This window comes from Macrosteles quadrilineatus, unplaced genomic scaffold (genome assembly GCF_028750875.1).
Source record: "Macrosteles quadrilineatus isolate MER2022 unplaced genomic scaffold, UCM_ALF_1.0 Scaffold_8__2_contigs__length_117827958, whole genome shotgun sequence".
In the NCBI taxonomy this organism is placed as follows: domain Eukaryota; kingdom Metazoa; phylum Arthropoda; class Insecta; order Hemiptera; family Cicadellidae; genus Macrosteles; species Macrosteles quadrilineatus.
The window spans coordinates 33,007,968-33,018,772 of record NW_026542601.1 but is presented as its reverse complement, the minus strand read 5'-3'; the positions used below and the strand labels follow the sequence as shown (position 1 = coordinate 33,018,772).

Sequence of the window (10,805 nt, the reverse complement as noted above, 5' to 3'; positions counted from 1 at the left end):
CACCATAATATAAAAACCTGATTTCTTTACACTTTTCAGTTCAGAAATTAACAAAACTTTTTTCACCTAGGACTTATTCGGATTAGAACAATTTTGGAGTAGCCGGGTTTAGATAAGGGAGTCTTAACTAACTGTTCTAATTTTTTTTAAACCTTTTATTGAAATTTTGGTTTCATTTTTTTTATCCATATTTAACTCTGAATATGAAGAAGAAATACTTTACTTTTCTCTTCAACATACTCACCTATATAGGCTGTGGTGTCTGTAACCATGTACTTGTTATGGTTGACTCGAGCAAACGGGATCTTGCTTTGCTCTGCTGTTTCCGGAACCACAAACAGTTTCTGGAACGATTCCAACCATATAGTTGTATTGTAAAATTTACACATGACTCATGACAAACTTAATCTTTGTGCAACAATATTTAGCCTGTCCTAATTTGTAAACATTTATTACCAATATGAATTAGCTTACATAGCCTATTGTTTTGCTATGGCAACAAACAGCTGTTATCAAAGTATCGAACTATTGGGTATGTTGCTCTTGTATTAGTGTGGAGCACTTAATATTACTATTGAATAAACAACAGAAATCAGAAATCAGAAATCAGAAACGTTTTATTGTCCTTCAACATTTACAACAAATGCAATAGACAAAAGTCAAGAAAATTCAGCTATTACATAAACAGCCTATTTTTAGGCAAAACAAAACAAGCCTAAAAACAAGTCAAAATAGGCTATACTAATACATATGCTTACAAATAAAAAATAATGTGGAAATGTGAGGACATTAAAAGTTAACTTCGTCAACCTTAAAATATTCTTCTAAGTCATAAAAAGGATTTAAAAGTAACCAATCCTGAGCTCTTTTTTTAAATGACTTAAGGTCCAATTCTTTGGCATTGATGCTAAGCTTATTAAATAATCTTAATGAAATAACATGGTAACTATTTTTACATTTACTTAACCTACAATAAGGCACGTCTAATAGGAACTGATTACGTGTGTTGTGTGAATGGATATTAAACCTATAAACATGGGAACTAGTATTTTTCTTAACCCTAAGTAAACACATAAATATGTACAGATTAATCACAGTCAATATTCTACTTCTTATGAACAATGGTTTGCAATGCTCTTCAATTGGAGCTTTGTTTATTATTCTAACTACCTTCTTTTGGAGTATTAACACTTCACTTATGTGACTACTGTTTCCCCAAAGAATCAAGCCGTAGCTAATTATGGATTGGAAAAATGCAAAGTAGGCTACCCTTATGTAGGTTTCAGGTACAACACCCATAAGATTTCTAAGCAAACAGATTACTCTGGACAATCTTGCACAAACCAAATCTATCTGAGGAGACCAGCTTAAACATTTATCAATTTTTATTCCTAAAACTGTAATTACATTTTCATTGTTTACATCTTGTGACTCTACTGGAATGTTTTTAAGACTACACAATAGATTTTGAGTTTTATTCTTATTAAGACAAAGGCTATTAGCATTAAACCACATATAAGCTGAATCAGTTGTGAGCTCAGTTACTGACATAAGATCATAAAAGTTGGGATGAACACTCAAAAAATTGGTGTCGTCCGCAAACATGATGGTAGAGGATCTTTTAATATTGGCTGGTAGGTCATTGATGACTGTGATAAAAAGAAGGGGGCCTATGATCGAGCCTTGTGGCACACCTGAGCTAACTTTCAAGCAGCTTGACATCTTGCCTCCTGCATCAACGAATTGAGTTCTCTCTCTCAGGTATGAATCAAAAAACTTAAGCTGTACTTAAGCTGTAACATCCTATGCTCTTAAATAATATTACTAAATACTAATGCATCTTGGGACACAATTTAACCATTTTCAAGGATTTTCAAGGATACTGTCAATCAAAGGAATAAATATGACTGTTTGCAAAGGTTAATAGCAAAGCAAAAAATACTTCAACAACAAAGCCTAGTATTTTTACATTTCAGTAAGTCTAAATATGGGTATTTCTAATTGTAAAATGAAGTGTCACAACTATGGTAAACACACTTAACAACTGTACCTACTAAAGTATAATTTGGTAAATAATGGCTATTTTTTTTTTAGAAATGTTATAAAAGTTAGAAAAATGGACAGCTTATGTCCTTACCTTATGGCATGTTGTATTTTTTTCTAAGGACAAAAGAAACACTTTAACCCAGAATCATACATTGAAAACAGCTGTTTATGCTGCATTATGACAAAAGTGCAATTTTGTTTCAATCAAGTTACTACTATTAGCTAAAACAGCGAGTGATTAGCAAGACTTTAGTCTTTTCACCAAATTTAGGGGGGAAGTTCCCCCACTACATTTTGCTCAATGTATATGTTACAGTTGATTGACGTGTTGGTAAACGTCAGCAGTTGAGCTATTGTTTTAAAGGTAGGATAAAGTGGGGGGTATTGATTTCTTCCCATAAAGCCGCCTACATTTTGTGAACGGAGTATAAAAGTCAGTCAACTTTAATCTTCCACTTACCACTGAGATTTTAGCTCCGTAAGCTCCCGTAAGATCACTCAAGGACGCTAGGAACAGTTTCATTTCTTTCCGTGAGTGCTTCCACCAGCTAATCAGAAGACGCACTTCGACCGATTGGTCGATCGCCACATCTCGTAAAGCATTGTCAATTACTCCCCAGTACCTACATGAACATGTGCTACTGTAAACATTGGCATCAAAGAATACAGTTGACAGATTATGGAAGTACAGTAGAAATCTGCTAATTGTTTGAGACTGACAGGGTGCTGGATTACCAAAAATGCTGGACTGTTTTCAAACTGAAATAAACATGATGACATAAGCTCTGAGCCTTATCTTTAGTCGGCTTGGTGGTAGATGTCCTGCGTCCGATCAGGTTACTCAAGAGCTGATGAAGTACTTGATAACACACAGTACATTACAAAAGTGTGTTGTGCAGAACTGGGCATATTATGAACTTTCTTATATCATTGTTGACCAGCACAGTTACTGTTATTTCTGTTTAAAAGTGTTCTTGGACTAAAGGAGACAGGAAATATGTACTCAATGAGGTACAACGTGGCAGCTTGTTAAGTATTAAATTCCCCCACCGCAGCAAACCTAAGCGAATTTACATTTGCCTGATTGGATTTTCACTAAAATATCTCCTTAAAATGCTATATATCCTACTAATATTATAAATGAGAAAGTTTGGATGTATGGATGTATGGATGTATGGATGTATGTTTGTGACAAGTGAACGCGAAAAATACTGGTCGGATTGGGCTGAAATTTGGCATGATGATAGCTCACATTCCCGATTAACATATAGGCATATTCTTATTTCAAAAATCCTTTCGGGCTCCGCCCCAGTGGCTCTGGAGTTTCCCACGTTTACCTTATGAGAAATGGAATTATTGAATCTTAACAGCTGTTTCAATTAAACAAGTTGGTTCTGTTCTATGATGTTCAATAGCATTAAAGTTACAAGGATTACCAACAGGATGCAGCACTATTATTTCTTTTACATTTATGACAACAGCTAATTTGCAACCAAAAAGGTGAGTGAGCGTAGCGAACGAACTTCAACCTGGAGGCGAGTTAGCGTAGCAAACGAGCTCCAACCTAAAGGTGAGTGAGCGTAGAGAACGAGCTCCAACCTAAAGGTGAGTGAGCGTAGCGAACAAACTTTAACCAGGACGTGATTGAGCCATGCGAACGAGATAATCTTGAAAATTAAGAAGTTAAACGGGGCAAAGCCCGCGGGTTACAGCTAGTTATGTATATATTTATTCTCTATTCAAATAACATTAGTTTAAAAAGTACATAGGTCTGCTGATACAGGGAAGGTAATAAGGTGTTTTGTTTTTATAGTTAATTGTTTATAGTAGCCTATAGCAGAAAATTCCAGAGTTTTATCAAAATCTGTTTATAAACAAGCAAACTACAACAGATTCCTTATTTTCCATAAAAATAACATGTGAATTTTAAATGTAGGGCCTACAGTTTTTTGGAATTTTTTCCGTAACCGTCAGGCATACAACAATGCTTCAATATACTAAATTATTTGTTTTTTCAACTCTACAAAACGGTTTGGAAAGAAATATCAAAACTTTATGTACTTGGGGTCAAAAAAGAGAAAATCCATTTTTTTTACATATAAACCCCTGTTCACATAGTCCAATCATGCTGGTTCACGAACTCATTTGTATAAACGTAGGCTTTCATATTTATATACCAAATTTCATCAAAATCGGATTATTTTTGCTTGAGTTATCGTGCTAACCAACACATATATAAATAGTGTATGAATCACGTATAAACAGATCAAATCAAATAAAATCAATCATATATATTATCATATATAACATGTATTTGAATCGAAACGGATGGTGTTTTAGGCCTCTGGGGACCTCAAAACAAGAAAGTGGTCCAGGTCTTAGCATGAGACCTACGGTAATAGCTTATTCTCTATATGGGAAATTCGCTAAAAGTGAATTTTAATCCACATAAATGTGTTTGATATCCACTTAAACATAATACCTTATTTTTAACTTTACAGTTGCATTTAATTAAACACACTACTATGATTACTTTTAAAATACATAGTTAACATTACAAATGTCAGGCCATTTCTGATGCTTCATTGGGAAACATCGAGTAGATATCTCATGTACATAGGTACCTGTACATTCAATAAAAGTAGGCTATTTTAAATAATTAATACAAAAACTATTTCTTCAATAAAAAAAAATAAATAAAAGTAGGCCTACTTCCTTTATCGAAACAAAGCAAAATTTACAAAATGACAAAAAGTTTTTTGTCAAGTTCTATGTTAACCTCCTGCCGAGTAAGACGGTCAGGATTTTCATCACTGTCACAAACTCACACTAAAATATCACAAAATAGCCTTACTTGGCTTTTGATGTGTAAATGTAGAGTGGGAAGTAGTCCATGACTGCAATGTAGACAAACTTGTTGGCTTTTGCGATGACAGAAGTGACTGCATCTCCGTCAGACGTACGACCATCCGGACAGAACTGAGGGGGAGAGCTCTGTAGTAAAACAAACAAAATAAAGTGAAACGCAGGGAAAAAATTAATCCACGGCTAAATTAAAAAACAATCTACAATGGCAAATTGTTTTTAGTACAATTTGAGACAAGTTTTGGTCATAGTTAGTTAAAAGAGGTTATAGTCAGAGTTCCTGTAGAAGATACTGTCCATGAATATAATGTTGATTTATTTTTATTATTATTTTTTTCTTCAATGAGGAAAGTTTATGATTATTTAGAAACACAATGGGTATTTTATAAGTACACTTATAGTAAGAGGGAATTGTTACTACTTAAAGATACTCACAGAAAGGTAGATAAGACCATTGCTTGACAAGTTCATGGGAGAATCTTTGTTGTAGACAGTAGAGAGAGATTTCGGCCATTTTGCTGGAACTTGAGCACCATCCGCTCCCATCATCCAGTAGACCTGAGGTCCAACAATAATCACTTTGCTTATAAAAAAAATACTTCTCTTATGACATCCACTTTTATATGATTTGTTTTGTAATTTTTATATACAGCAGTTTAGCATGTCTGCGAAGAGTAAGATTAATTTTGAACTAATTATTGTTGTTAGTGTAGATAAAGTACACTTATTTAGCTTAAATAGGTAAAAGTTTTAAGGAATCCAAGTATACCAGTACATCAAAAGTATACGAACATCAACCAAAGAGCTATTTCTGGTAAATATTCATCTTAGAACCATTTGACCTAGATGAGTTCAAATAGTTTTCCCTAGGTAGTCTCTGTTAATTATTTAAATTATAACCAAGAAATATTATTCATAGAGCCAAAAAATATTATTTATAGAAACATTGGTCATATCGTTAAAAAGCCAAATATAGCTATCTCTAGCCCAAGTTAACACTGCTTCATCTGAATTGTAAAGTAGAGGTTACCCACTGGTAAAGCACGTAAAGATCCATCACTCAATGTATTGTCTGAGTTTTACACTCATATTCACATGAGTGATTGGGACCTGTCCCTATTTGGGTTTTCTAGGGTACTGACAATATATTACAAATTAGAAACCTATCCACACCAGTCAATCGGTGTGAAGTCAGTACAGAATACACTCCTTATAGCGAAGATGCATGTTGAACCAGATTTTCAAGTCTTGTTTCTCCTAATGCAGAAATGCTCATGTCTAGAATTAGAAAACAACTTATTCTCTCGCTATTCCCTTAACTAACATGTAGTCAACTAAGTTCTCAACTCACGTCAAACAATTTGCCGACGTCGTCCGCAATACAAGGGCAGTCAGAGATGTATATTCCCATCTCCTTGACCTCAGTGAGGGATCGCCAGTCGGTGTTAGCGCTGCCGATGTAAGCGTGTTGTCTGTCTACCAGCCACAACTTGGTGTGAAGGATCCCACTGCCGACCAGCCTGGGGAAGTTCAGACTTCGGACCTAACACAGATTCAAAAAATTAAAAATTTTACTGTGGCAAACATAGCACAAGGAACTTGAATAATTAAAACACCAAGGGAAGGTAAAAGAATTGAAGTTATAGTTCGGCCGCTTAGAAAACGACCTGCGCGCTAATGCTAAACCAATGCTGGAGGAGGTCGCTCTCTACGCGGCCGAACTATAGTTTGTTAATAAAGGCTTTAAAAATTGAAGTCTCTCACTTTTGTTCACACAACTGATTTGAAATGTGTTTATTCAGTAAATTAAAGGCCTTATTGTATTATCTTTATAAATAATTTCTTGATCAGTATTGTATGTGTACTTTGATTTACTTTTGGTATTTTTTTTTTAAAGTTTTTCAAACAAGTGGGTGTGATGTTGTGGATGTGGTTAGTGTCTCTGACTTAAATGTGGGAGCAACTAGTTTGATTCCTGACATATAAAAATATTTTGAGGGATTTGAAACGCTTTCCCTTAAAAGAATTTAACTTTCTTTCATATAAAATACTGCTGGTGTAGACACTAGAAAAAAAAATACCTAGTTAAAGATGTGCAAATTTGTCTGGCTTTGGTGGCAACATTGTTGATTGATTTTACAATCATAAACCATGACTAACAATCTGTTAAAAACCAACTCTAGCAACTTTTCCCAAACTAATTACACAACACAATTTTCATAGCACACATAAAGGTTGAACAAATTTAAATTATCTAATTTTTATTCAAATCTTTTAATTGTGTATTTTTTTTACCAGACTCTAGTCCAGGGTAGTTTTTTAAATATTATTTCAGGCTAGGACTAGAGGTTGCGGCATTATCACTTAGATAAAATCCATCAGTGATTGGCGGGATTTTAATCAGAGACCTCAGGGAACAAAGTCCCATACTCCCGAATACAACCGTGTAGTCAATTAGAAAGTACCTAGACCAGACAGATAATCTTGACTACCCAGCTAAGACTTACTGGAAAAATTAAAGTCAGGTGATTTACATACATAGCCTCCTCTAATACAAGGCTGCGGCATTGGTTTGTGGCAATGCTGCATCGACATGCCTATTACCACTGTAATAACAGGAATAACAATAAACATTGTACAGATGCTCCATTACAAATTAGTGCACAGCTGTTCCAGTATGCCGAGTCAGCAGCATTGCCACTTTCGTCCCTCCGCAGCCTTGTGATAGAGGAGGCTATGATAAAATACTATCTGATACTACTTTTCACAACAATTGTGTGAATAGCTAACTAACTTTCCATGGCTCAAAATGGTTGGTTCTTATTTTTATTATTTCCATTCTTACCTCTGCAGCTTTCTTCTTCACTAAAACTTCAGTTTCTGTATTCGGTTCACTTTTTGAAGGAAAGTTTTGAGCAATTTTAACTTTAAGTTTTCTTTCAGTTCCGGCAAGAAGTAGTTCATCAAAGATTTTCTGACCCTAAAACACAAGATAACTACTCATTAACATTGGGTTTTCATTTTTGGGTTCATTGGGTTTTTGTTCAAGGAAAGGCTTTAGCAAGGCTCCACTGGAAAAAACAGGCCATGCTGCAGCACGGGCAGCGCAACGCTACGTCACAGTGGTGGATAGTTGTACTAAACTCTTACCATTAAAATCTTACAAACAGCCAGCTTGTTTATTTATCTAAAACATATGGGAATGGCGATGGCAATGAATTTATCAATGAAATCTATCCACTAGTGTGACGTCATGGATCCTGCAGCATGGCCTGTTTTTCTAGTGGGGCCTTGGCTTTAGGCCAGGATTTTGAATTGTATACAGAAGACACACAGAAGACACAATATATCGTCCTTGGGGGGCTTTGTTAAGTCTAGAGAAAGAATAGTACTGAAAGTGAAAATGTCTGAACTCTATTTTACTTTATCTACAATTAGGGATGGACGAGATTGGATTTTTAGTTCGAGACGAGACGAGACGAGATTTTTTATTTCTCATAAAATTTCGAGACGAGATCGAGACGAGATTTCTCTTCTCATACACAAAGGGAAATGCACGTTCAAAATTTTTACCTGATTTTGTAACATTGTTAGATGACTGTTTGAATACAAAAATAATGATTATAGGCAAGAATATTTACAATCTTTTATTAAATAACATCAGCATAACATTGTTTTATTAATCACGCCTAACTTATTAAAAATGCCTACGATTAGGAAACATGGTGATATCAGTTAGGATAGAGTTCAACTTATCCTAAAATAAAATAAATCATAAAATAAAAGCAATATTAATTTTTATAAAATAGTTACTTGTTTTGACTTTATAGTAATAAAACATTCCTCACACTGCTTACACTTAACAAAACTTCTCAAATGTTATTAAAGTAATATTATTAAAATAATTAAAGTAATATTTACATTAAAATAATTAATTAAATAAGAACGCCTTCGAAAAGGAAACGCAACTACAACAGCGTGTTGTAGTTGCGTTTCCTTTTCGGTACAGGAGCGTCCTGTATTGCGGGTATTGCATTGACTTTCTGCAGGCGTTTTTAATTTTTATTTTTTTTTATTTTTTATTCTCGTCTCGATAAAAATCTCGGCCAAAAAGAAATCTCGTCTCGTGTAACGAGATTTAAAATTTCCCAAAAATTTCCCGAAATTTCGAGACTTGACCATCCCTATCTACAATTAATTGACAAAGTAGGGGACGAAATATTGTGTCTTCCGTATGTTCTATGGCCTATCTGTACTTCTTCAAGGTAAGCTTCCTGGTATCCTTTTTATTAATTATTTTCATCATACAAAAATGATATTAGGAAATGAGGTAAATGAATGGATGATAAAAATAAATTAAGGATATCCAATAATATCCTAAACACATACATTCTACTTTTTCCATTAATTTTTATTTCAAACAGTCATAGTCATTAAGTGATCTTTTTATTTATTTTTTTTTTTTTTTGCGGCTTCTTGTGCATAGCTCTTACCTCTCCAGCAGTAGGGAATTGGCCACTGGTTCCGTTTGTCAGAGTCCAGTAGTACGAGGCAATCTCTACAGTAGATGTAGCCTTGGCTAGAAGCTCAGACCACACAGAGAATGTGGAGGGGAAGGGGGTGGAACCGTTCCGATAGCTCATACCATCGGGAATGGACTCTACGAGAGAGAACCTAGGCAAGAATTGAAATCAAGATGACCTAGGGATGAATTGTTTCAAAGTTAAATAAGTGAGTGAGTTAGTTAATCTAAGTTGTTCTTAAGTTACTCTGTGCATAAGCTTGTAAATCAGTATGAAACAATAAAGATTTTTTGATTCTGATTTCTGATACATTAAACAACCTGGGGATCAGATCCTTCGCTGAACAATTTGAAATTATACTGTATCCTATATATTAATAGGCAAGCATGTTTCTTCGGAATATGTTTCAAACCAAAAAGACTCCTATGAAGAAACTCTAATTGTGTGGCTAGGAAAATTCTCCTAAAGCTGGGTTTCCTTGGCGAGGAAGCGTAATGTGGAGAGCGGAAAGTGGAGAAGCAATTTTCTGTTAGTCCAGTGGCGGTCCACCCTGCTTCTAGGAAACCATTATCATTAAATTACCTAAGACAAGAGAAGAGTGGACTCCCCGCACCTAGAAAAACACAGCTTAAGGCTAACTACCGATTTAAATGTTTACTTCTAGAACGTTTCCCTCAACTTACTTGCATTGAGCTTGGCATTTCCGAAGTTGCTCCCAGTCTATCTGTGCGGCCGCCTGTGCTTGTCTCTCTGCATTTTCCAACAGTGGAAGCAGGACTACCAACACGATCAGCACCAGGATGATGGATATCGGCACACAAGACGGCTTAAACCACCCTTTCTGACCCCAGCTAAACAAAACATAAAGAGTGTAACCAAGACAATCATGAAGGGAGAGATAGGTTGACAATGAGAAGGAAGAAGTCCTATATTTAACTCTAAAAAAGTAGTAAATAGTATTTTAATTCCTAAATTTTATTTCATTTTTTTAAAATTTTGACCGTTTAAGTGGATACGCCTCCTCCAATGGTCAATTAAAGGTTTTGATCAATTTTGAATAATTTTCTTTTTGAATTTTAAAGTAATGTAAATGTTCTTAAAAATTTACTGGTGAAATTTCCAACCATTATGAAAATAATTTCCTATTTTTGTTTTTGTAGTATGCTGGCGCAAATCAGAATATTTTAATTTTTCACAAAATCTCTTTCATAATGGCCGTTACTTTCATCACTTTTTATTGGTTTATTTTCTAAGCTACAAACTAACTAGCAATACGTCTTCTAAGCTTTATAATTTATACATTTTAGGATATAAAAGTTTTTAAAAGAAAATGTTTAATTTTTAACTTTTAAAAGATTTGAAAAATTATAA

The 10,805-nt window shown here is 34.5% G+C and overlaps 1 protein-coding gene across 3 annotated transcripts in view; it reads right to left on the bottom strand.

Moving 5' to 3' along the window:
- The window catches only part of LOC128999978 (5'-3' exonuclease PLD3-like), a 38,950-nt gene that overhangs the window by 3,349 nt on the left and 24,796 nt on the right, over positions 1-10,805 (bottom strand). For all 3 annotated transcript variants that reach the window (XM_054426803.1, XM_054426804.1, XM_054426805.1), the window contains 8 exons: positions 10,118-10,285; positions 9,405-9,585; positions 7,757-7,891; positions 6,263-6,454; positions 5,347-5,469; positions 4,901-5,040; positions 2,507-2,669; positions 245-344 (listed from right to left, as the gene is read on the bottom strand). In XM_054426803.1, the coding sequence (XP_054282778.1) occupies positions 245-344; positions 2,507-2,669; positions 4,901-5,040; positions 5,347-5,469; positions 6,263-6,454; positions 7,757-7,891; positions 9,405-9,585; positions 10,118-10,285 (1,202 nt within the window). The remainder of the gene's footprint in view (positions 1-244; positions 345-2,506; positions 2,670-4,900; positions 5,041-5,346; positions 5,470-6,262; positions 6,455-7,756; positions 7,892-9,404; positions 9,586-10,117; positions 10,286-10,805) is intronic.